General features: G+C 38.4%; 1 protein-coding gene across 5 annotated transcripts; it reads right to left on the bottom strand.

Moving 5' to 3' along the window:
• Positions 1-16: 16 nt before the first annotated feature.
• On the bottom strand, positions 17-27789 carry LOC128219698 (methanethiol oxidase-like). 5 transcript variants are annotated; one of them, XR_008258629.1, is made up of 13 exons: positions 27630-27789; positions 25002-25168; positions 24260-24445; positions 18111-18228; positions 16480-16659; positions 13873-14054; positions 12600-12800; positions 10393-10458; positions 10004-10149; positions 3526-3710; positions 3228-3248; positions 1515-1623; positions 17-858 (listed from the first exon to the last, which is right to left on the bottom strand). XR_008258629.1 is itself a non-coding variant. In XM_052927619.1 (12 exons), the coding sequence occupies exons 1-11, from the start codon at positions 27631-27633 to the stop codon at positions 3244-3246; spliced, it is 1440 nt and encodes a 479-aa protein (XP_052783579.1). In that variant the 5' UTR covers positions 27634-27789; the 3' UTR covers positions 17-858; positions 3228-3243. The 5 variants fall into 5 exon arrangements, 3 of the variants coding, with proteins under 3 accessions (XP_052783579.1, XP_052783580.1, XP_052783578.1); XR_008258628.1 differs by lacking the exon at positions 1515-1623 and adding an exon at positions 1359-1415; XM_052927619.1 differs by lacking the exon at positions 1515-1623.
• Between the last annotated feature and the right edge of the window lie 198 nt (positions 27790-27987).

Genomic DNA, 27987 nt, shown 5'->3' with positions numbered 1-27987 from the left:
AAACAATAATCCAATACTTTGTTAGCTATTTATTGTAATATATTTAAAATATAGTTACATATAATTATGCTAAATAATGGGAAAAAATCAATACTTTATAAGCTATTCATTGTTATATCTTTAAAATATAGTTACATATAATTATGCTATTAAAATAATGGAGAAAATAATTCAATACTTTGTAAGCTATTTATTGTTATGTTTTTTTTTAAGACAAAAAACAATAATACAATATACTTTTAAAAGTACCAAGTGGTATGATAGTTAAAAAAGACTATACACTACCTTGTAACACAATAAAGGGCTATAGAATTACTGATTATATATAACATAATATAAAACATCCTGGTGGTCATTTGTTTAGATGCATACTTGCACACGAAGACAACACATGGAAACAAACTATGATCGCACAATTGTTTGAACGTTGGATGTGAAAATTTAACTAAGAACACGTTTGATCCAAATTTTGGCAGTTCAGAACATAGGGCCCCCAAAAACTTCTTAGTTTGACTTCCACTAACGTCTCCAAATAAAATATGGTAGGTAGTTTTTTTTTTCAGTTTTTTTTTGTTTGTTTTTTGAGAACAGGGATTCTGTTCAAAATCGAACTATATCAGGGTGCGTCCCTTTTGTAGATATTTTAAAATATAAAAGGGGAAAATTCCTTTAGGGAATTACGAAATACAAAAAAAACTACGGGGAAAATAGGGTCGGTCGTGTTTGTGGAAACTAACATTTCTTCATGCCTTAGTTGACTTCGACTATGTCCACTGGAAATATTCAAGTTTTTTAAGAGTTTCATAAAAAAACACATACAACGCATGCGTTCTAGTAGCTTTTTTCTTCTTCTTTATTCTGAAAAATAAAATGAAAAACGACCTTATGACCCTTCGTAACAATATCAAGTGTGGCAGTTGAAACCTAATAGTACTTGAATTAAACAGATTCGTTAACACTTGGCTGAAAGCCTAACACTATACAGTACTATGTTTTTATTCTTGACAAACGATTGTATTCAACATTTTTTTCAACGTTTACGACAGTGCCAGCAGAAAAGTAACAATCACCATTCTATCTATATTAACATTAGTTTTGCTCATTAGTAGAGTAGTTCAATCATATATATCATATATATATGTTGATGGCGAGAGAGGTTACATGCAATGTATGATGCATATAAAGATTCTGTCACGAGCTGTCATACAATACTCAATTTCATTCAACAAGTTCAGGAAATCTGTTAGTAAGCGAGCCTTAGGCCAGTGTCGAATAAAATTGTGTAATATATTATAACGAGTGTTAGATTCTTTTTTATTACATGGTTTTTCTAGTAATATTTAGCAAAAACAACCAACCTGCTTCACCTGCTCTAGTGATGGGCCGTATACCACAACGCAATACCAATTTCTGCGCTACATACATAACAGAAATGTTGTACCCGTATAATTTAAAACAACAGATGAATCCCATCATTTTAATTACTTAATTCTGTTTACAAAAAAAATGTATACTTAAATGATCTCTATCCAGTAAGAATTAACTTCAAATCGTGGTTGCCGACGTGAAGTGTTCAATGGTGTGATGACGTCATCATGTGTTATATTTTCATGACGTCATTTCCTGTTTAAACAAAATAAGAACCAAAATTCTTTTAAATTGGTTTTGACGTAGTCAAGACGAAATATCACGCATTGCTCTAAAGATTTAGAAAAATACTGCTGAATTTAAATAAATCGTCATCATAAATACAAAATAAGAAATAAACGTGACTAAATATAGCCAATTATGCAGTTTTTTTGCCAATATATTTGTTAACAGGGGTGATATACTTTTTAATCAATCGAAACACAGCAATGTAATATGATTTATAATACACATGTGTAATACAGAAGAATACGTGATGACCATATTACAAAGGCATAACATGTGGCCATACAACAAAAGAGATGAAATATAAACTCATGTGCTGTGACCATGCTGTAAGTACTGGTTGCAAATTATTTTAGCAATTCAAGTGGCTTTATGTCCGCCCAAAATCCGTCAAGAAGCATTCATATCAAATGGCTAATGCTGTATCTACGACATGTCGATCGACACCCATCATCAATTAAGCCAACTGCATGCATCAGCGATTTGGCGTTTGATTTGATGAAGGAACGAACTTCTGCAGATGGGGCAATTTGCATGATTTCTTATCAATCGACCAATTAAAAATTACTTTAAGGACTTTTAATTACGCTCACAAGAACGGCATTGTGACATGCAAAACTCTTGGTAGTGCTTACGATTACTATTTGAGGTCAGTTTTGGGGCAGTACAAATTGACCGTCATTATGATCGTGCCTGATTGTTAAGTACCCTTTCCTTTGTTCACTTGCAAACAATAATAAAGGATGGAACAATGACACGGCATCGCATTAACTATCAACTTCTTTTTTAAAAGGTGTGCAAAAGCCCATTACTACAGCAAATTAGATTTAGAATTACAATATAGCATAAGGAAATACTATTGAAAGAAATTGTAATAAACCCTTCACATGAAGGTCTTAGTTAATACTAACGCAACTGTGACAAGGGGAATGAACTCGTGACTCGGTTTCGTTTAGTAAGAATTAGTGGTATGTGACCTAAATTGAAAGGTTATAATTGAGGCTACATATCACTAATATCTAAAGCCAGCTAGGATCAATCGAAACAGAGTTCATTCCCCTGTACGATGCTACGTAAAATCTGTTTAAGAATATCTGGACTATTTATAAACCATATTACAAAACATTTCTTTGTTGACATCATCATACTCCTAATTAATTGATGCAACAGCAATGTAAATAACAGTGGCCTTATCTTTCAAATGATCATTGATCGATGAATACGATAATAGAAATGCAGGCAAAGCGCACTAAACTACAAACGCCATGAGGTAGAAGTTCTATAAGCTGTTTGTTTGAAGAATCTAAGATATAGATCAAATAGTGCACCAAGATCGTATCAGCTTGTGTGTTAGTAACTGAAATACCTTTACTGTAATTAATAATATATAGGTAAGAGGTTAAATTTCGTGCTAAATGATATCACAAATGCACAGCGGTTAGTAAGTTGACGTGTTCAAAAGCAGATAATGAATGTGTTATTTATTAAATGAAATCCATCCACACGATATATCAAGCGTATATAATTTATCCACTGCAAGACCAAATGTGTATAAAATATATTTATTTATTTACCAACTCAGCTGAACATTTACGCTGCAATATAACAGATTACAATGTTCGTTTATACATACTGGTAAAACATTTATAGTATGTTTGAAATTCTATAAATCGAATGAAATCAAACCATGAACCAAGAATGCTTAATTCTTCAGGTGTCAAATGGATTTCTTTCATTTACATAATCAATTCATCGATAGTCACCAAAAATTGCAAATTAAATCAAAGAAGCGACTAGAAAGGCATGAATTCGATGACTGCGCTACTTTCGCGCACTTGCAAGCGCCCTACATGCGCGATTTTGGCTGCGCACCTTTCTGCGCAGTTTCCGGCTCAGCGAGCCAGATATCGGAAGTACAGTCTCCCCCGGGGTAGCGGATCTCGTGAGCGAGGACGGGACCGCCGGGCTCGTTGCCATAGTCACACAGGAAGTTCGTGTCGAGGGACATGCCGCCCTTCTTGGTGTCACAGTCCACGATCAGGAGCATGGAACCTTTCCTTGAAACACAGCATACATTCACAGTAAGTCATCATATAAGGACAGAAAAAAACCCATCTCATCAATGTCCGCGCTTTTCACATAAATTTTCAAACGAAGCACATGACCCCCGCTTCTATTATTTTAACACCGAAGTCACTGAAGCTTGATAGATAACCTCTTAAATTTTGTTTCAAAATCAGTTTTATTAATGTATGATCATGTATTTGGTGTTTGTAATCTAAAACAAAGCAACTGATACGACAATTTAAATAGTAAATGGCCATCATTATTTCGTAGCGGATGAAGGTCCTGGCGACGTAAAACCTTACCAATAAGTTTTAACGATAATAATAAATAAGGGGATATCAATAAAAGTGTAAATAACAAGGACATTGATTGCGGTCATGTCCTTAAATCAAACAAAACAGACAGCAAGTGAATGTTTTAATGAAATATTAACAAGCTGAAGTCCACTAGCGGATCCAGGGCGGGAGCACCTTGCGTGCGCCCTCACCCATAAATCGTCCAAGTTTACTTTTCATTTTATATAAGAGAACAAAGTAATAAAATACGGCCATAATTCACCATTTTCAACTAGAAATTGGTAAATTTTTCTCTTTGGGGAATACCCCCAAAAAATCCCCTGCCAATCAATTACGGTTTTGAGGGAGGTGAGCAAGTCAAAATGTTACGCCCCTAAGTTATGCCCACTCTTTCGTCAAACCCTGGATATGCCCCTGAAACCAATATCCTTAAATTGGTGTTGAGTATCAACCTAACGAGTATGTGAATGATCTCGTCTGTTTCGTACATATCATATGACTGAACTACCGAAACATGAATTACATTTGACCCATTTCCCCATTTATTCGTTCCATTAAGTAGGCCAGATCATTGAAATTGTAGATTTTTTGAGTTTAAAACTAGATTAAGGTTGCGTACCTAATTGTACATGTATTTATAATATTATGGAGGTGTATCGTTTTATTTCTAAAAGAAGTTTTGACTCTAGACTCACAACCAGGGACCAGTCCTTTTAAAATAGTTTGGTTTATAACATGTACAGAAACTGTTTGAAAATATCCGTGTCACATGTGAATGGTAAAAGCTTATAGACAACTGTTTTAATTATTAATGGTCATTTACAATTACGACAGACACTTGTGCATGAACCCAAATTGGAGACATAAGCCCTGGACGAAAAGTTTGTCGTCGGGAAAAAAAAAGAAATGAACGTTTCATGAATGTACTCACTACTTGAAGGTACTAAATACTTCAATGTTCTCACTATTTGAGTGTACTTAATAACTAAAGGTACTCAGTATTTGAAGGTACTAAATACTTCAATGTACTCACTATTTGAGTGTACTTATTAACTAAAGGTACTCAGTATTTGAGTGTACTTATTAACTAAAGGTACTCACTATTTGAGTGTACTTAATACTTCAATTTACTCACTATTTGAGTGTACTTAATAACTAAAGGTACTCAGTATTTGACGGTACTTAATACTTCAATTTACTCACTATTTGAGTGTACTTAATAACTCAATGTACTCACTATTTGAAGGTACTTTATACTTCAATGTACTCACTATTTGAAGGTACTTTATACTTCAATGTACTCACTGTTTGAAGGTACTTAATACTTCAATGTACTCACTATTTGAAGGTACTTTATACTTCAATGTACTCACTGTTTGAAGGTACTTTATACTTCAATGTACTCAGTATTTGAAGGTACTTTATACTTCAATGTACTCACTGTTTGAAGGTACTTTATACTTCAATGTACTCACTATTTGAAGGTACTTTATACTTCAATGTACTCACTGTTTGAAGGTACTTAATACTTCAATGTACTCACTGTTTGAAGGTACTTAATACTTCAATGTACTCACTGTTTGAAGGTACTTTATACTTCAATGTACTCACTATTTGAAGGTACTTTATACTTCAATGTACTCACTGTTTGAAGGTACTTAATACTTCAATGTACTCACTGTTTGAAGGTACTTTATACTTCAATGTACTCACTATTTGAAGGTACTTTATACTTCAATGTACTCACTGTTTGAAGGTACTTTATACTTCAATGTACTCAGTATTTGAAGGTACTTTATACTTCAATGTACTCACTATTTGAAGGTACTTTATACTTCAATGTACTCACTGTTTGAAGGTACTTAATACTTCAATGTACTCACTATTTGAAGGTACTTTATACTTCAATGTACTCACTGTTTGAAGGTACTTAATACTTCAATGTACTCACTGTTTGAAGGTACTTTATACTTCAATGTACTCACTATTTGAAGGTACTTTATACTTCAATGTACTCACTGTTTGAAGGTACTTTATACTTCAATGTACTCAGTACTTGAAGGTACTTTATACTTCAATGTACTCACTATTTGAAGGTACTTTATACTTCAATGTACTCACTATTTGAAGGTACTTTATACTTCAATGTACTCACTGTTTGAAGGTACTTAATACTTCAATTTACTCACTATTTGAAGGTACTTAATACTTCAATGTACTCACTGTTTGAAGGTACTTTATACTTCAATGTACTCACTATTTGAAGGTACTTTATACTTCAATGTACTCACTGTTTGAAGGTACTTAATACTTCAATGTACTCACTGTTTGAAGGTACTTAATACTTCAATGTACTCACTGTTTGAAGATACTTTATACTTCAATGTACTCACTATTTGAAGATACTTTATACTTCAATGTACTCACTATTTGAAGGTACTTTATACTTCAATGTACTCACTGTTTGAAGGTACTTTATACTTCAATGTACTCACTGTTTGAAGGTACTTAATACTTCAATGTACTCACTGTTTGAAGGTACTTAATACTTCAATGTACTCACTGTTTGAAGGTACTTTATACTTCAATGTACTCACTATTTGAAGATACTTAATACTTCAATGTACTCACTGTTTGAAGGTACTTTATACTTCAATGTACTCACTGTTTGAAGGTACTTTATACTTCAATGTACTCACTGTTTGAAGGTACTTAATACTTCAATGTACTCACTGTTTGAAGGTACTTAATACTTCAATGTACTCACTGTTTGAAGGTACTTTATACTTCAATGTACTCACTGTTTGAAGGTACTTAATACTTCAATGTACTCACTGTTTGAAGGTACTTAATACTTCAATGTACTCACTGTTTGAAGATACTTTATACTTCAATGTACTCACTATTTGAAGATACTTTATACTTCAATGTACTCAGTATTTGAAGATACTTTATACTTCAATGTACTCAGTATTTGAAGATACTTTATACTTCAATGTACTCAGTATTTGAAGATACTTTATACTTCAATGTACTCACTATTTGAAGATACTTTATACTTCAATGTACTCAGTATTTGAAGATACTTTATACTTCAATGTACTCACTATTTGAAGGTACTTAATACTTCAATGTACTCACTGTTTGAATGTACTTAATACTTCAATGTACTCACTGTTTGAAGATACTTAATACTTTAATCTACTCACTATCTGAAGGTACTTAATACTTCAATGTACTCACTGTTTGAAGGTACTTAATACTTCAATGTACTCACTATTTGAAGGTACTTTATACTTCAATGTACTCACTGTTTGAAGGTACTTTATACTTCAATGTACTCAGTATTTGAAGGTACTTTATACTTCAATGTACTCACTGTTTGAAGGTACTTTATACTTCAATGTACTCACTATTTGAAGGTACTTTATACTTCAATGTACTCACTGTTTGAAGGTACTTAATACTTCAATGTACTCACTGTTTGAAGGTACTTAATACTTCAATGTACTCACTGTTTGAAGGTACTTTATACTTCAATGTACTCACTATTTGAAGGTACTTTATACTTCAATGTACTCACTGTTTGAAGGTACTTAATACTTCAATGTACTCACTGTTTGAAGGTACTTTATACTTCAATGTACTCACTATTTGAAGGTACTTTATACTTCAATGTACTCACTGTTTGAAGGTACTTTATACTTCAATGTACTCAGTATTTGAAGGTACTTTATACTTCAATGTACTCACTATTTGAAGGTACTTTATACTTCAATGTACTCACTGTTTGAAGGTACTTAATACTTCAATGTACTCACTATTTGAAGGTACTTTATACTTCAATGTACTCACTGTTTGAAGGTACTTAATACTTCAATGTACTCACTGTTTGAAGGTACTTTATACTTCAATGTACTCACTATTTGAAGGTACTTTATACTTCAATGTACTCACTGTTTGAAGGTACTTTATACTTCAATGTACTCAGTACTTGAAGGTACTTTATACTTCAATGTACTCACTATTTGAAGGTACTTTATACTTCAATGTACTCACTATTTGAAGGTACTTTATACTTCAATGTACTCACTGTTTGAAGGTACTTAATACTTCAATTTACTCACTATTTGAAGGTACTTAATACTTCAATGTACTCACTGTTTGAAGGTACTTTATACTTCAATGTACTCACTATTTGAAGGTACTTTATACTTCAATGTACTCACTGTTTGAAGGTACTTAATACTTCAATGTACTCACTGTTTGAAGGTACTTAATACTTCAATGTACTCACTGTTTGAAGATACTTTATACTTCAATGTACTCACTATTTGAAGATACTTTATACTTCAATGTACTCACTATTTGAAGGTACTTTATACTTCAATGTACTCACTGTTTGAAGGTACTTTATACTTCAATGTACTCACTGTTTGAAGGTACTTAATACTTCAATGTACTCACTGTTTGAAGGTACTTAATACTTCAATGTACTCACTGTTTGAAGGTACTTTATACTTCAATGTACTCACTATTTGAAGATACTTAATACTTCAATGTACTCACTGTTTGAAGGTACTTTATACTTCAATGTACTCACTGTTTGAAGGTACTTTATACTTCAATGTACTCACTGTTTGAAGGTACTTAATACTTCAATGTACTCACTGTTTGAAGGTACTTAATACTTCAATGTACTCACTGTTTGAAGGTACTTTATACTTCAATGTACTCACTGTTTGAAGGTACTTAATACTTCAATGTACTCACTGTTTGAAGGTACTTAATACTTCAATGTACTCACTGTTTGAAGATACTTTATACTTCAATGTACTCACTATTTGAAGATACTTTATACTTCAATGTACTCAGTATTTGAAGATACTTTATACTTCAATGTACTCAGTATTTGAAGATACTTTATACTTCAATGTACTCAGTATTTGAAGATACTTTATACTTCAATGTACTCACTATTTGAAGATACTTTATACTTCAATGTACTCAGTATTTGAAGATACTTTATACTTCAATGTACTCACTATTTGAAGGTACTTAATACTTCAATGTACTCACTGTTTGAATGTACTTAATACTTCAATGTACTCACTGTTTGAAGATACTTAATACTTTAATCTACTCACTATCTGAAGGTACTTAATACTTCAATGTACTCACTGTTTGAATGTACTTAACAACTAAAGGTACTTACTATTTGAAGGCACTTAATACTTCAATCTACTAACTATTTGAGTGTAAATAATAACTAAAGGTACTCAGTATTTGAAGCTACTTACTTCAATGTACTCACTATTTGAGTGTACTTAATAACTAAAGGTACTCAGTATTTGAAGGCACTTAAAACTTAAAGGTACTCACTACCTCAGGTTTCTCATTACTCATACTTGAAATAACGCACCACTTGAAGGTACTACATAATTTAAGGTGCTCTCTATTTAATTGTTCTAACCACTTAAAGAAACGCACTGCTTAAAGGTACTCACTATTTGAAGGTGCTCACAACTTGAAGGTACTTATTACCTCAAGTTACTCACTATTTTAAGACTCTTGACATCAACAGTTTCTTAACACTACTGGCTACTCAATATTCTCAAGTACTTATTCGCAAAAGTGGTACCGATCGGAACTTTGTGTCCCAAGCCCTGAGAAGAAAGGTAATCCGAACTTATAGACATGCAAAAAAACAAGTTTCCCCTAGTCTGGGTATTTGTAACTTCTGGTACGATAAATCAGTGGAGCCGCTGTTATTATCAATCACAAAACAGAGAGAGATGGCCATACCAGGTACCCTCTATTTCGATTACTTGCTCCTTCCATTTAACAAGCATAAACTAAGTGTCGCATGGCACTCAGTCGCATCTGTACGGGTAGAAAACCTTATCCCTAATCAAGAAGAGAGAAAGGGTCAGCAGAAACATCGAGAGTCTAACGAATGGTTGACCGATAAATAGTCGGGTACTTACTCGCACATGTCCGGGTAGAATTGTTTGTCCCAGGGCGTGAAGAGAGAAGTGGTCACATATAGGCGTTTGCCGTCCAGTGAAAGCTGTAACATCTGAGGCGATCCCACGATCGGCTTCCCCTTGATTAATGGCCGTTCCGGCTGGCTCTGAAATTGTGTTTCGGTTAGTTAAGTTTCGGCTTCCGAATGTACGGTGTACAATTTGGCAGAGCGAGCAATAAAGAGCCTTCATTTTGATTAAAGTCTAATTGGCGTCTCAAATATTGAGCAGATTGGCACACATGTTAAACATAAAATGTTTCTTATTTCTAAACAGAATTATAGCTTTTGCTTAAGCAGAAACAATCAAGAGAAATGAAACATGTTAATATATCCAAACCTCTAACTGACCTTGAGTTCCGGGTCATCGATAACACGGACTCCCTCGCCCTTGCAGATACTTCCGCCCAGCCAAACCTGCAATTAAAACACTCATCAGAAGTCCATCCAACTAAGATGTTAATGTAATTTGCATTTTCCTATTCCTGGAAAAGTAATACATAACACTAGTGATTTTCCAGGAAGTCGGCTTCAGTATTGTGTATACCACGTGACGTATTGCGTCATGAATGCTTCGTTGGAAGGCAATATTTGCTTCGAATATAGACTGTAAATAAAACAAAGATAACTTAACTATTTTTTCACCATTTTCAATGAAACATAGCGCAGCCTACGCTATTTACGGAGCCCCGTATTCGGTCTTTTACCTGAGTTTGTTTGAGCGTTTAGTTTCTTTAAGCACTTCGACAAACATTTTCACAAAACGGCCGCCTGATCGAGCACTGTCAAAACATTATTTTGGAAACAAGTTTGTCGAAGTGTTTGCGGAAACTAATCAGCTTAACCAACTCCGGGAATAAAACGAAGGCGCTGCTCTCTAAAAGCCATAAATTGCCCTTTGCTTTATTTAAAATGGTGAAGAAAAATAAAGGTAATCGTTGTCTTAAGTCTTCATTCGAAGTAAAATATTGCCTTCCGATGTAGCATTTATGACGTTATTTATCACGTGGTATACACACACTGGGATTTAAAGCGACAGTCCGCAAAAGTAACCGTATTTTAAAAGTTTTTAATAAGTTCCACATTGTTTCAGACCGACTGAACCGCAATTATTTTTTAAAAAATCGCTTTAATAACTTAGATTTAACAAATTGCCGAAAGTTGCTATTTTTAGACGGCAAAAGAGAAAGTAGGTCTACGGTTTTTCCGACTACTCTTGGGGGCGATACTATTTCCCGGTCCCGGTCTCATCCGGTCCCGGTCTCCTCCGGTCTCTGTTTTATAGTAGCTATCGGGCGTGATCAAAAAGGTGTTAATGACCGCGGGGGGTAATAGGATTACAAAATATTACAGTTGATTAAAACATTAGATATTTGATGATAATTATGTCACTATTTATTTCAAATTTTATATCAATAAAACATAAAATAAATTTAGGCAAAGATAAAAACATGAAATATGCACATGTACTGAAATTAATGTCATGAATAACAAACACATTGAGTGTGTGTTTTTTTTCATATTAAATTCAGTTATAAGTATACTATTGATAATAGTAATACAAAAAATAACAATGCTTGACTACATGTAAATCAGATATGAGTCGGATATGCAAACATGGAATTTTTCAATTGTAATCATTTATGCTTAAATTTTTTTATGTCGGGGGGGGGGGGGGGTAAGCATAAAAGGAAGAACAATAACATAACATAACATAATTTAAAAGGTGCAATTCTAAGTTACTTCATACTCTAGCAGTCCTCAATCTTTTATGCAAAAAACATGAGCATTTGTACTGCATCGCATCTTTCTCTACACCTTTAACACGAATTGCATAAATAGTGTATACCTATAACAAATTGCATAAATTAAGACATAATGTTTATTTATTTTATACCATTTTGTTACATATAAAAACAAATAAGATTGTCAAAATCGTGTTATAAACATCAGCAACACAATCCGTTGCCTGGGGCCATAAGTTATGAACCGGGAATTATGAGACCGGATGAGACCGGATTTTACGAGGAGAGACCGGGAAATAGTATCGCCCTGCGCATGCGCAAGAACTTTGGAATCCCACTGTTTTTTCTATTTATATAACCGTTAACTCTCGGGGGCCGATAGTTAAGAAGAGATATTGAAAATGACACGAAAAACTCATTTCTAGGTCGATTTGAACCAAATTTTTTTTGGATTCGTCAGTCAGGAATGCTTATCAACACATAGATGATTTTTTTTTTCATGGCTAATTTGCCCGATTTGCGGACTGTCGCTTTAAGACTTGTTTTAACGTCATTGCATTGTGCCAAAGTCGCACTTTCAAACCTGTCCCGACGTTGGCTTTGTCGGCTCAGTCACTTACAGTACATGTTCAAGTTCAAGAAGTACAAACATATGTTTCATATGACGTCACTTCCGGTAAACTACACCTTTATACAACCAAAAGGAACCTGACCCAGAAGCTTCGGATTGAGCTGTCTAAAATGTCCTTATGACGATTACGTCACTGATAAATGACGTCACTTCCGTTTTGAACTATAATGATCATTCCCTACCTGTCCGACAAGTTTTGGGTTACGCCTATCGGTGATGTCATACTGGCGGATGTCTCCGTGGATCCAGTTGGAGAAGTAGAGGAAGCGGTCGTCCAGGGACAAGATTACGTCTGTGATGAGGCCGGGCATTTCCGGAAGCATCCAGCCCTCCACTTTCTTACTAGGGACATCGATCACTTTCTCTGCTCCCCACAAGCCATCCTGTTGTTAAAAAGCTTACGTCAATTGACCGGTAGAATAAAGCCAGCCCACAATTTTCTTACCGAGAACCTCAATGCCATTGTGTGACGGTTGTTAGAACTATTGTCAATTTACCATCAAATTCCTTTTGAAATACGTATTATTCTGAAATCAAGTAACGAACATTGGTACTACCACAAGCGACAAAAGCAATGGAATTATACTGAACATTGGTACTACCACAAGCGACAAAAGAAATGGAATTATACTAAGTGGTGGAGATGATAATTTGTTAAATCTCTTAAATACGTCCAATGCAGCAAGCAGTGACTGTTTGAAGTGTTTTAAAAATTTGTGGTAAAAAAGAAGAAGTAAGAACATTTTTTTATTGACTTACGTTGAAGATTGCTTCTCACGTTCAATTGACGCCGATTATATCATGAACATTAACGAAGTGTTTGGTCATACGAGCCAGGTATCTTACTGAGAGACCCTATTATATTGTCCACACCCCACATGCACCCGTCAGGGTGAAAAATATAAATCTCATTTGAGCTTTTGAAAATTGTTGCATATTTGGTATTGCGAACCCGACCACATACCTATAATTATGGTTTGTTGACATAATATTTGTGGCGAGCGATGCTTATACATAAGACACGTTTCACAATATTTCTTAATGTACGAAATTCTGAGCCTGGCCAATGAATTTTACGTACTCAGTCGTGTCCGGAAATAGGGTCTCATTACCAAATACAGTCGTCTTTATCAAGCAGTGCCTGCAAGACTCTAGCATCTCCTTCTACAAATTCATGTAGTTACTACAGTGTTGCACAAACCCCTGGAATAATAAGTACAGTAAAAACTCGCTATGTCGAAATCTCTTATCTCGACGTTCTGATATTTCGGTTATATCGAATGTTCGTTATCTCGAAGTGTTTTCAGACGTCCCAACGACCTCGACATAGCGAGTTTCGACTGCACTTTAGATATGTGCCTTTTGTACGATTTTCGATGTTAGAGTTTGGCATAGTAGTTAATTAGTTCAGAAGTATTATTTTGCAAATAGCTTAAAAATAGCAGACATGCATACGGGTTTCTTGAAGAATCTGAACACAGTCGAGCTTAACGCGCATCCCACGTAACCCTGGGGCTCACGGGGGTCGTGCAGGAAGCGAGTCTCCAGGGGTATCCAGCCGGTAGGGCCCAGGTCTATCGTCTGGATGAGCTTGTGTTCAGTCCAATTCCAGAAATACAAGTGCCGCCCGTACTTGCCTGAAGTTGTGATTTATGCACCAGTCAAATGTAACCACGCCCCCAGGTCCGGGAGACTAGCGGGGAGAGCGGGGAAAATGCGCCAGGTTTTACGTTCCAGGTGGCCGCGCAGTGCCGATTGAATACGGTGGGTTTTTTTGCTCTAAAAAAGCGGGGAATAGACCTTACCTAGGATGTCCTAGGGTGCGGGGACATTTGGCGGGGATCTAAACAGCAGAATGTCCCCACAAGGGGAAAGTCAAAGTCCCCGCTACTTCCCGGACCTGGGGGCCGTGGTTACAATTGACTGGTGCATAACACGGGTGAGAATGGGGCTCGGAAATAAAATTTCAGTTTAATTAAAGAATATTTATGGACGAAAATGTCGTTAAAATGTCGTCAAAACATTGTTGATCAAGAACACAGTATGGGTTTTTAATATGATATTTAATCTATGAAAGTCGGTCCAAGATTTATCACCTACATTCCAATCTTAGAATAACTCTCTTTAATATGGTAGTGCAATGCGTCCAACGAAATATCTCACTTCCTGTATGCATGACACTATCAGATAAGTTAAGAGCGGTCGCATGACCCAGGTGTGTAACCAATTCACACAGAAAATGGCAGACAACCAGCGGAACCCGTAAAACATATATAAGAAAAGATCGCTTTCATCCCTCGATAAAGGCTCCCCAGCCCGTACCATCACCCTCGATAAAGGGTCTCCAGCCCGTGCCATCACCTCTCGATAAAGGGTCCCCAGCCCGTACCATCACCCTCGATAAAGGCTCCCCAGCCCGTACCATCACCCTCGATTAAGGGTCCCCAGCCCGTACCATCACCTCTCGATAAAGGCTCCCCAGCCCGTACCATCACCCTCGATAAAGGGTCTCCAGCCCGTACCATCACCTCTCGCTAAAGGCTCCCCAGCCCGTATCATCACCCTCGATAAAGGGTCCCCAGCCCGTACCCTCACCCTTGATAAAGGGTCCCCAGCCCGTACCATCACCCTCGATAAAGGCTCCCCAGCCCGTACCCTCACCCTTGATAAAGGGTCCCCAGCCCGTACCATCACTCTCGATAAAGGCTCCCCAGCCCGTACCATCACTCTCGATAAAGGGTCCCCAGCCCGTACCATCACCCTCGATAAAGGGTCCCCAGCCCGTACCATCACCCTCGATAAAGGCTCCCCAGCCCGTACCCTCACCCTTGATAAAGGGTTCCCAGCCCGGACAATCACCTCTCGATAAAGGCTCCCCAGCCCGTACCATCACTCTCGATAAAGGGTCCCCAGCCCGTACCCTCACCATTGATAAAGGGTTCCCAGCCCGGACAATCACCTCTCGATAAAGGCTCCCCAGCCCGGACCATCACCTCTCGATTAAGGGTCCCCAGCCCGTACCATCAACCTCGATAAAGGATCCCAAGCCCTTATCACCATCCCTCGATAAAGGGTTCCCCTGAGCCGTACCATCACCCTCGATAAAGGGTCCCTAGACCGTACCATTACCCATCGATAAAAGGTCCCCCGGGCCCTATCCTCACCACTTGATAAAGGCCCCCAGGCATACCTTCACTTCTCGATTAAGGGGCTCCCAGACCGTATCATCACCCCTGAATAAAGGGTCCCCTGGGCCCTATCATCACCCCTTAATACAGGCCCCAAGGCGTACCATCACTCCTCCATAAAGAGTCCCCAGCCCGTATCACCATCCCTCTATAAAGAGTCCCCCAGGCCGTACCATCACCCTCGATAAAGGGTCCCCAGCCTGTATCACCATCCCTCGCTCAAGAGTCCCCCAGGCCGTACCATCACCCTCGATAAAGGGTCCCCAGCCTGTATCACCATCCCTCGCTCAAGAGTCCCCCAGGCCGTACCATCACCCTCGATAAAGGGTCCCCAGCCCGTATCACCATCCCTCGATAAAGAGTCCCCCAGGCCGTACCACCACCCCTTAATAAAGGGTCCTGCAGGCCGTACCATCACCCTCGATAAAGAATCCCCTACGCCGTACCATCACTCTCGATAAAGGGTCCCCAACCTGTATCACCATCCATAGATAGAGTCCCCAAGGCCGTACCATCACCCTCGATAAAGGGACCCCAGCCCGTATTACCATCCCTCGATAAAGGGTCCCCAAGGCCGTATCATCACCCCTTAATAAAGGGTCCCCAATGTAGTATCCTCCCCCCTTCCATAGAGGGTCGCACAGCCGGTTTCATCGCCCCTCGGAAAAGGATTCCCAAGCCCTTATCATCACCCCTCGACAAAGGTACCCCAGCCCGTATCATCATAACCAATAAAATCCATTATGAATCTGCATGACATTACCATATACACATACCCTGCCTCTCATTATTGTGGTCAAAACCATTAAGGCGGTCTTGGGGAAGCCCCGTCCCGTACTAATTATGACTCCGCAAAATGAGGGCAAATACGAACCGTTTTCAACATCCTTGGGGTCGAAACCTTTAAAGAATGCCTTTGGACTTCCCCAGCCCGTGCTGATCATGGCGTTGTGGTAGGGCTGGTACCAATAGTCGTAGCCAAACTCCGTGCCACCGCCGACCTCCCAGTTCCCCTTGATACGGAAGGTCTCCCCGTCGAGCACCACGAAGCCTCCTGTCAATACATTGATATGTGTATCAAACTGGAACTAGCTTCAGTGGACCAATATACTAGAACTGGCGTCAGTTGACCAAAAAAAATGTTTTTCAATATGTTTAATTCGTAGCCCTAGTGTCCAGCTTTCGTTCTAAAAATGTGAAGAAATAACTGCATACCACAAAATCAATAAATAAAAACCACTTAACCAGAACCACCTTCCACTAAAGTTGCATGGTCTTAGGTAAAGTTGTGATTAATTAGTGTGAGGATAAAATGTTCAAAACACTTGTAGCGGAGTCTTTACATGGACCTATGAAATACTGACCCAAAATATAAGGGGTCATCTACTGATCAAAGGCAATATAAAGTGTCAAATTACAAACCACTACTTGCTTATTGTTCGATTTGAAATTTAATAGATATGTTTGCCCTGAACTTGACCTTAAAAACATATTGACTCCAATAGAAAATGACAACTTATAAATAACACCAAATACTGAGTGTTTTGTCGCTTTTTCAAAATATACTTAAAGATGTACTCTTACACTCACATAAGATGAACCATAATTAAAACAATTGTTTTAATATACCAGAAAGGATGAGTAAATGTCAAAAACAATGGTTCTTATGAAGGATATTGAGTTTAATCTGAAAGAGAGGTGCAGAAAACACGGTATTTCTACACGATACTAGATCACAGTTAATCTATTAGCACTCACCAATTATTTAATATTCTTCGGGTTTCAGCTTTTAAATACGCGGTTCCAATCTTATTATCAGTTATTAATAGTGTCCATAAATGCATTATTAAGTAAGTTGTTTAAGGTTTATCACTCAAAATTAAGTTTGCTATACATGATTCATAGTTACTTAAATCGACACTTTTATTCAAAATCAAAACATACAGTGTATGTTTTGATTTTGAATAAGAGTGTCACTTTAAGTAACTATAAAACGACAAAATTGTAAAATAAAGTTTGTTATAAACCTAACATTTTACCTAAAAAAACTTAATAGAAACATATTACCCGTCAAGGGCAACATTTGCTAGAAATCGCAGTTTGCCGCCGTGACCTTTGACATACTGACCCAAAACTAAATGGGTCATTTACTGGTCAAGGAAAACATGTAATAGCGCATTGCCTAATTTTAAACTGTTTGGACATATATGACCCAAAGTTAATAAGACACCGTAGGTTTTGACATTGACCTTTGATTTAACCCTAACTTCTAGTGAGAGGCAACCTACCAGTAAGAGTTATGACACCAGGTAAAACCGTTCCGAAGTTATTGCACGGACAAGACATATATATATAGTCTACCGTCCGACCATCCCACAGACCGAACGACAGATATTTGTAAACTTAAATATACAGCTCCTATTAAAATGGACATATTAAATATTATGAATTAATGCAAAACTGCCGGATTATTCTGTATTTAAAACAGGCACTGGACCAATCTACCTCTGTTGTTCTTGTCTTTGTCGCCCATGGTTGAAATCATGATTTCGCCGGAAGCAAGACAGTGCGTCGTGTGGGGCGTAGATGCGTTCACCGCGTGCATCTCCTCAGGCTCAACGGTCTGCACGAGAAGAGTGGACGGTTAGTGTACATGTCTTATATAAAGGTCGAAAGTTAGGTTGCAAAACGATACTTGTGCATGTACTTTACGACGTGTGAACTACGCTTGGGGCAAGTAATTAAACATAGTGTTCTCAGTATTGTACTAGACAGTTACTTGTATAGGTACCTAAGTGTACAACTAGAGAAAGAAGCTATGCAATGTGTGGCTCACTAGCTCTATTTTCTCGAAAGAGGCTGCGCAAGGTATGGTTTGATAGCTCTTTATCTCGAAAGAGGCTAGGATTCCCTAGCAAAATTAGACAAATATTAAATGATTGGTGTGGCTTACTAGCTCTATTATCCTGGAAGAGGCTAGGCAATGTGTGGTTTACTCGCTCTTTTATCTCGAAAATTGATAGGCTTTTATCTCGAAAGAGGCTTTGCAATGTGTGGTTTACTCGCTCTTTTATCTCGAAGGTTGCTATGCAACGTGTGGTTTACTCGCTCTTTAATATCGAAAGAGGCTAGGCAACGTGTGGTTTTCCAGTTATTTTATCTCGGAAGAGGCTAGGCAATGTGTGGTTCACTAGCTCATTTATCTCGGAAGAGGCTAGGCAATGTGTTGTTCACTAGCTCTTTTATCTCGGAAAGGCTAGTCATTGCGTGGTTCACTAGCTCTTTTATCTCGGAAGAGGCTAGGCAATGTGTGTTTTACTAGCTCTATTATCTCGGAAGAGGCTAAGCAACTTGTGGTTCACTAGCTCTTTTATCTCGGAAGAGGCTAGGCAATGTGTGGTTCACTTGCTCTTTTATCTCGGAAGAGGCTAAGCAATGTGTGGTTTACTAGCTCAATTATCTCGAAATAGGCTAGGCTATGTGTGGTTTACTAGCTCAATTGTTACGAAATATGACTTCTAGTGCTTAAAACATCTAGCACATATATGGGGAGAGAGTCTACATGTATTCTAAACGTTTAACAAAGGTAGAAAAAATATGTTGTTTTATAAAAAAAGTAAAATTGGTTGAACATAACCACCGTGTAACGATAAATAGACCAAATCCGGTGTAGGAATACAAACAAAGAGGCAAAAAATGTAAACAACAAGAGCTGTCACAGTATGTGACGAATGCCCCCGATTGTGACATTGACCTATGAACAAGGTCAGTACATGAAAAGTGGATCTTGCCTTTACATGTCAAATACATATGGCAAGTTATTTTAAATTGCCTCTAAACATAAAAATACCACCCATAGTTGACAACAACACTGTTATGTCCTTATATATGCAGCATTCCATTGTGAATAAACACCCAAGTGTGACCTTGACCTTTGAGATAGGGACACGGGTCTGTCATGCGACACATCGTCTTGGTATGTGGAACACATGTGGCAAGTTATTTTAAAATCTGTCCATACAAGGGAAAGTTACAGCCCGGACACGACAACTTATACTCTATGTCCTTATATGCAGCACTCTGTTGTGAATAAACACCTAAGTGTGACCTTGACCTTAGAGGTAGGGACACGGGTCTTGCACGCGACACGTCATCTTGGTATGTGGAACACATATGACAAGTTATTTTAAAGTATGTCCATACAAGGGAAAGTTACAGCCCGGACACGAGTTATTGAGCCGGACACACGGACGGACGGAAGGACGGACGGACGGACAGACGGACGGACGGTGTGATTTTAATATGCCCACCTTCGGGGGCATTGACCTTAGAGGTAGGGACACGGGTCGTTCACGCGACACGTTGTCTTGGTATGTGCAGCACATGTGGCAAGTTATTTTAAAATCTGTCCATACATGGGAAAGTTACAGCCCGGACACAACAACCTATACCCTATGTCCTATATGCGGCACTCCATTGTGAATAAACACTAAGTGTGACCTTGACCTTTGAGGTAGGGGCACGGGTCTTGCACGCGGCACGTCGTCTTGGTATGTGGAACATATGTGGCAAGTTATTTTAAAATCTGTCCATACAAGGGAAAGTTACAGCCCGGACACGACAACCTATACTCTATGTCCAATATGCAGCACTCCATTGTGAATAAACACTAAGTGTGACCTTGACTTTAGAGGTAGGGACACGGGTCTTGCACGCGACACGTCGTCTTGGTATGTGGAACACATGTAGCAAGTTATTTTAAAATCTGTCTATACATGGGAAAGTAACAGCCCGGACACGACAACTTATACTCTATGTCCTATATGCAGCACTCCACTGTGAATAAACACTAAGTGTGACCTTGACCTTGGAGGTAGGGGCACGGGTCTTGCACGCGACACGTCGTCTTGGTATGTGGAACACATGTGGCAAGTTATTTTAAAATCTGTCCATACAAGGGAAAGTTACAGTCCGGACACGAGTTATTGAGCCGGACACACGGACGGACGGAAGGACGGACGGACGGACAGACGGACGGACGGTGCGATTTTAATATGCCCACCTTCGGGGGCATAAAAAAGTAGATCCGACATGTTAAGCCTGTTTTAACACCACAAACCATTTAATTGCAAAACCTGATAAATACGGAATGGAGCCAATGGTCTAAGATGGTATAACCATGATTTTGATTCGCTGTCATGTGTTTATTGAAATGAATAAGGCGTGCGACAATAAGTAGGCACTTACGAATTGGTGTAATTTGTCTTCATAAGAAACTGTATTTTAAATATTTTTTATAGAGGTAAACGGGCGAGGCATTGGCTAGCGTTGGCGTGGACACGTAAGCGTCCTTGGGTTTTCAGATGTTTTTATTACGTATTTACAAAACCAATCGATCCCATATCGGAGGGGCGGACATCTTAAAATATGCGGACACATTAACCATTCGATCCCAAATCTGAGGGACGGACACCTTAACTAATCGATCCAATATCTGAGGGGCGGAAACCATTACCATTCGATCCCATATCTGAGGGGCGGACACATTAACCAATCGATCCCATATCTGAGGAGCGGATACCTAAACCAATCGATCCCATATCTAAGGAGCGGACATCTTAACCATTCGATCCCATATCTGAGGGGCGGACACATTAACCAATCGATCCCATATCTGACAGGCGGACACCTTAACCATTCGATCCCATATCTGAGGGGCGGACACCTTAACCAATCGATCCAATATCTGAGGGGCGGACACATTAACCAATCGATCCCAAATCTGAGGGGCGGACACCTTAACCAGTCGATCCCATATCTGAGGGGCGGACACCTTAACCAATCCATCCCATATCTGAGGGGCGGACACCTTAACCATTCGTTCCCATATCTGAGGGCGGACACCTTAACCATTCGATCCCATATCTGATGGGCGGACACATTAACCATTCGATCCCATATCTGAGGGGCGGACACCTTAACCATTCGATCCCATATCTGAGAGCGGACACCTTAACCATTCGATCCCATATCTGAGGGGCGGACACCTTAACCATTCGATCCAATGTCTGAGGGCGGACACCTTAACCATTCGATCCCATATCTGAGGGGCGGACACCTTAACCATTCTATCCCATATCTGAGGGCGGACACCTTCACCATTCGATCCCATATCTGAGGGGCGGACACCTTAACCATTCGATCCCATATCTGAGGGGCGGACACCTTCACCATTCGATCCCATATCTGAGGGGCGGACACCTTAACCATTCGATCCCATATCTGAGGGGCGGACACCTTAACCATTCGATCCCATATGTGAGGGCGGACACATTAACCACTCTACCCCATATCTGAGGGGCGGATACCTTAACCAATCGATCCAATGTCTGAGGTGCGGACACCTTAACCAATCGATCGCATATCTGAGTGGCGGACACCTTAACCAATCGATCAGATATCTGAGGGGCGGACACCTTACCATCTTGGAACATATTATACACCACTGCCTTAAATATTAAGGCTACCATCTGCATAGGGAAGTCAGTGTTAAATATATATCTGAACAATAAGCATTCATCACCATTAAACTATTCAACAATCCAATTCGAGTCATTATAAACATGATTTACAAAACATACTTAATTTTGTACATCAATCAAGGAAAAACCGGCAGATATACGAGATGCGAGTGTAAATAGGTTATTAATTGTTGAAAACATCATAACATGTCACTAAGACTGATAACAGACCTTCTGGAACATTCGTCATCATAAATATGCTATCTACATATTAGTTTTCAATGTCATCCATTTCATGTTTTTATTACTTAATGTAGAACATCTAATAAAAGTTCTAACTTAAACATTTATTTTCTAGGTTTTTACTTTACATCTATAGCATTTTTGGACTCATTTTTGTTTTTAACTTCATGGACATGGTAATGTTATGTCGATGATGATGGTGTGTAATTTAAGGACATTTTTGACAATTAATTTATTATTTTGTTGGAGTCGGTAAACTCTTTATGGCCAACTTAAGTGATTAAGTTTCGGTATGTTACAGGTGTTTGATATTTCGCCCAACCATTTGTAGAGGGACGCCAATAGCCAATAACATTAATTTTAGTTAGTAAGATCATTTAATGGCGAGAACGCAAAATTCTGCATGTTTGCTAATGTTTTATTCAAGATTTTATAACTAATTATCCTTGTGAATTATGCGTGTGAATTTTCATTTTACAATTTGGCGAGCGATATAACCATGACTTATTTTCTGACCTTGGTGATAAATCGTTTATGATAACAACACATGTATTGTGCTCTTGAAATGGATGTTTATCTTTAAAGGTCAAATACTGTGCTGAATTAAAGATGAAACACGCACTGAAAAAAATCAGCAGATATAGGTTTGTTTTCAATTTTGAACTTCCAAACATCGCTCGACGGTAATGGCCAGGGGCGTAGCTAGCACTCTATTCATGATAGTGCTAAGAGGCCCGTGGGCATGCCCCCTCAGGAAATTTTGATAATAAGAATGGTGCATTCTGTGCGTGCTGAAGAATCATGTAGTCAAGTAGGCATACTGCAACTTTGATTTGTTTTGTCAGAATCATGTGGATTCAGCCGCAAAGTCGCGTAAAGGCAGCTACGCGCCTGATACCGGTATGTGTAAGTATGGCCTGTAGGCCGTTTTTCAACTAGAGTAGTTGGCGATGGCTCTTTAGACGTCGCGGACATTGACGCCAGACAGAGTAACCACTCCTTCACACAGGGTACAGAAGGTAGAAAATTCAGCTCTTTATGAGCTTATCAAATAATGCTCACACTGAGCCAATTTCTGACCACTGTGCACTAGAGTGTAACCCGAATGTGTCTACCATGCGTTGCAGACGACATGAAACTGTTTCCAACACATCAAGGTCCCGGTCGCGAGATCAAAAGACTGTACTTAATGTTCTGCACGTAAGCCTTAATCCTAAGAGTTAAACGTTACCAGATGAGTTATAAACGATGAAAAAACGAATTAAACGACCCGACACGAATCTTTATTTTAAACCTGATTTTAAAGTTGCTCTAATCTATGTATAGAATAAGCACTGTCACAGGAAAAGACCTCGTTGGGCAGATAGTATTTGAGCCCTGTATATGGAGAGATAGTCTTCAGTATCTGACATATTTTCATGACGACCATCATGCAGTTCAGAAATATTGTTGTATTTTTTTCTGAAGGGCAAAGTATGAACATGAAGATGACAAGTCGCTACAAGATGTAGTGGATGTCAATTCGTGTCTATTGTACATTTAGATAGATTTTTGGGCAGAACACGCATGTATGTGAACAATAATGTTAGAGTTTTTGGCCTGTTTTCCATGAGTTGTGTTAAAGAGATTGTAGAAACAAAAAAAACTACCACAATATACCTTTTAAGTGAATGGAGTAAGTAAATGTCTTGTTTACTGTATTGAAATCATAATGAAAATTAAATTATCGTAACATATTATTTTCATTTAACCCATATTAATTTCAAAGTTGACACATAAGTAGCTCAAGAAAACGACGGCGTCGACGAGGATGCTGCGGTCTCATGTTATGAAAACACTGAAGGTGAGCAAAATGTATCTAGATTATGGAAACAACGTCTATTAGTATACCGTGTGTAATCGGGGAGCGTATTTGTCCGTCCCAGTGTCCACGACGTACACCCGATCACTGTTCAAACTCGGCATGATCAAGCGGTTACGTGACTTGGACTCGTCGTCATGGCAACTAGAACACGCGTTCCATCCCGTGTGGTGAATCTCGTCTCCGACATACGGCAGGTACATCCTGTGAATCACCTGCAAAATAGGAGGCGTTGCATAAAAAAAGGATTGTACTGGACGCCGTATTGTTGAATAACCTTCCGTATGATCAGGAGTCTGGTTCAGGGTGCGGAATCACGTGACTTCAATTATGTGACGTTTATTTCTAAATTGTTTTTTGACAGAAAGTATATGAAAACATTTCTACCCTAAAAAAGACTATGCTATGTTCTGCTTCTGCACGTGTTGTACACTTATATTTTAATGATGCAGTCCTTGGCCAAAATTTCAGCGTTGCGCCGTTCTACAAACGAGATTTCTCACCCTGAGGTTAGACCCTGCTAAACTAGATCTTGGATCGCAGATTATATATTTCCTATTGAACTTGTGTTTTGAGCCTACTGTATAACTAATGGGGAAAACTACAGGTGGTGAACTCAGCCAGAGATGGTATTACTCCTCAACTGATATAAGTGTACAAATGAAAATAAGCGTGTAAGTGTGAAATGTCAGCGTTATCATTGCATTTCATATATAATAACATTTTAAGAAGAGTTCATCCTTTTCCGATACTGTGATTTAGGGGACAAACCTGTCCGTAGGTTTTGGAGGCAGGGTTGACGTCCACTGTGGAGAGATAGTCCGTCCTTTTGCTCTGGTCCTTGGGCGGAATTATACACGGAATGTAGACGATCTCCTCCCGCGGGCCGTTTCTCATGGCGTCCAGGGGCGAGGCATACCCGGGGCCTTTGCAGCAAGCTGAAAGGAACGTCACAAATATTTGTAAAAACAAGTGAAATTTCATCGAGGTGATACATAGACATGGTTATACACGGAATGTAGGCGATATGTTCCCGCTCCGTTTCTAATGGCGACTAGGGACGGAGCGTAGTCGTGGCACTGGCTTAATCCAGGAAACGTCACATATTTATGTAAACTGTGACATGTAATTGTATCCCCGGGGTACATATATATGATAATGTATGGAATATGCAATATCTCACAAAACTTGGGGGACGTTTTTTCGTGAAATCCAGGTGCGGGCGTACGATCGCGCCGTTGTACAGAGGAATGTCATTCCCCCAAAAATGAAATAAACAACGGCTGCGCACTATCGGATTTAATCATTAAGGTGTTTGGGACATTTCATACTGGCTTGTTTAGCACAATATAAGACATACAGGAAAGGTTCATCAAGAACACAATGGCTACACTTGTTAGCCTGCGACATGCTCCCGTATTAAGCAGATATAACTTCTGTTCAGTTACGCACCCTCTCCTACACCGAGCCACCCCAGTGACATCTTGCAAGGGACCGCCCTGCTTGGCAAGCCCAGCAGAACCATTGCTGATTCTCACACGGTACTGACAGTTATGACACATGCAAACGAAACTTACATCAGCCTTGAATGCATCAAGGGATTTTCTTAGCAGGTATGAATCGAGTGTTTCTTTTGTTTTCGTCTATATATTCACATCCATATCGGAACGGTAACAAGTGGAATGGGCGTAACCGTTCAATAACTACCGTGCGGATAACCGTCGACTATATTCACTTATATCGACCATTTTTATTAAATGTTCTCCTTGAAAACAGGGTATGACCTTATAAAGCAGTTTCGTCAACCGCAACCTTCGCGATTGAAATCATATACTCGCGCTAACCCTGACCGACTTTTAGCATTGCAGTATGATTAACTTTAAATACGCGCAATCTCTTCTGTTACTGCACCCCCCCCCCCCCCCCCAATTCCCGGACAAAAACTAAAAAAGTTGTCTAAACGGTATATCTGCGAGAGTGTAGCTTTAAAGCTAATGAGATTTCCATGACTCACTCATTTAACCTCGAAGTAATAAATATTTTGTACAAATAACTTCACTTAATTTATTCATGTCAGATAAGTTATTAAAAATAAGATAAGAATTTTTAGTACAATTACAATACAATCATTTACTTCAGTACGTTCTAAAGTCATTCACAATTACGTAAAAAAGTTATATTGATAGTTTTATGTGTGGACTCCAACAAGACTCGATCATAAAATAAGAGTTACCGTCTGATGCGTGACAATTCATGTTTTCAATGGGGATATTTCCTTTAACTTGTTATCTCTATCTATTTTAGTGCTTCTTTATTAGCAACTAAGGATAAAAAACTAGCCAACCTAAATGGCCGTCAACACTGCTTTGTTGTCATATGACCTGATAAAAAATTGTGATATCTAACCTAACAAATTTAAAGAAAATCTTTAGATTTATCTAAGGGGTCACTAGTACGAACGATCAAACATAAAGTAAATATGCATTTCTGCAGTTTAACAATGTCAGAAACTCTCAAAATGCCTATTTATCAGATATTTAGACATTTCTAGATTTTCTGACATTTTTTTTTAAATATTTCAGGTTAAATGTCACTAAAATTCTACAGGTCATATAACACCAAAGCAGGAGTTCATTCAAATCAAATTTAAACTTGTATACTTTGGTCAATGACTTCGGCAGACACGAGAGTTACAGGGACACATAAGGTATGTCAAATAATAAATTATTGTCCCTGAACATTCATTATGTAGCTGGAGAGTTACAGGGGAACATAAGGTATGTCAAATAATAAATTATTGTCCCTGAACATTCATTATGTAGCTGGAGAGTTACAGGGACACATAAGGTATGTCAAATAATAAATTATTGTCCCTGAACATTCATTATGTAGCTGGAGAGTTACAGGGGAACATAAGGTATGTCAAATAATAAATTATTGTCCCTGAACACTCATTATGTAGCTGGAGAGTTACAGGGGAACATAAGGTATGTCAAATAATAAATTATTGTCCCTGAACATTCATTATGTAGCTGGATATAAACTCTTCTGGCTACTAGTGTTTTCTTGATATTCATGGCAATGCATTGAACGCCTATTAAATTTAAGGTAAAAAACATACTTGAGTTTCAAGTCTACAATGAAAAAAAACCGGTTTCTGCTTGCTTAAAACGTGTACTCTGTTAAATAAATACATATACTGTACGTAAATGGCAGACATTTTGAAACTTCTTTATCAGCTAAACGGGACTTAAACAGATCAATAAGGGTTCAAAATTCAGTATGCCATAAATGTGCAATATAAACACAAATAGTTTGTATTGGACATTCTTCTTATTTGTCGCATTGCAAGCCTAGTACCCATGCTGAAAATTAAGCAAAATTTCATTGAATACTCACACATGTTTCACGGGTTTTAGTCCAAAAACTCCAGCGAAGTAAAAATGCACACCACTTTTCAAGTTTACGCTGTCGTTAACTTCAACAGTGATTCCGTGTTCGAACAAGATTACTGTACGAGCCTTCCAGCTGATACGGAATAACAACCTGCTTGCGACTATATATATATAATTATATATAGCAGTACAAGTGTTAACAATGCGCATGTCAGTAATTGTAGTTTACAGGGCCGGCTCTAGGGTTTGACTCTAGGGGTGCGTCGGGGGTGGGTAGGATAGGCTTGACATTTGATATGGGCACTTTTGGGGCACTGCCGCAAGTCTGAAATAGTACCATCTGGTATATAATCATTTTCTTT

The sequence above is a fragment of the Mya arenaria genome, chromosome 15 (assembly GCF_026914265.1).
Source record: "Mya arenaria isolate MELC-2E11 chromosome 15, ASM2691426v1".
Classification (NCBI taxonomy): Eukaryota; Metazoa; Mollusca; class Bivalvia; order Myida; family Myidae; genus Mya; species Mya arenaria.
The sequence above is the reverse complement of the archived record's forward strand: the minus strand, read 5'-3'. Positions and strand labels throughout refer to the sequence as shown.

What these genes read in the sequence shown, in the direction of transcription:
- LOC128219698 (XM_052927618.1), bottom strand. An exon ending in CCTCCAAAACCTACGGACAG is followed by an intron (nt 24,446 to 25,001) that starts GTTTGTCCCCTA and finishes CCTATTTTGCAG; the next exon opens with GTGATTCACAGGATGTACCT. An exon ending in CAAAGACAAGAACAACAGAG is followed by an intron (nt 16,660 to 18,110) that starts GTAGATTGGTCC and finishes ATGTATTGACAG; the next exon opens with GAGGCTTCGTGGTGCTCGAC.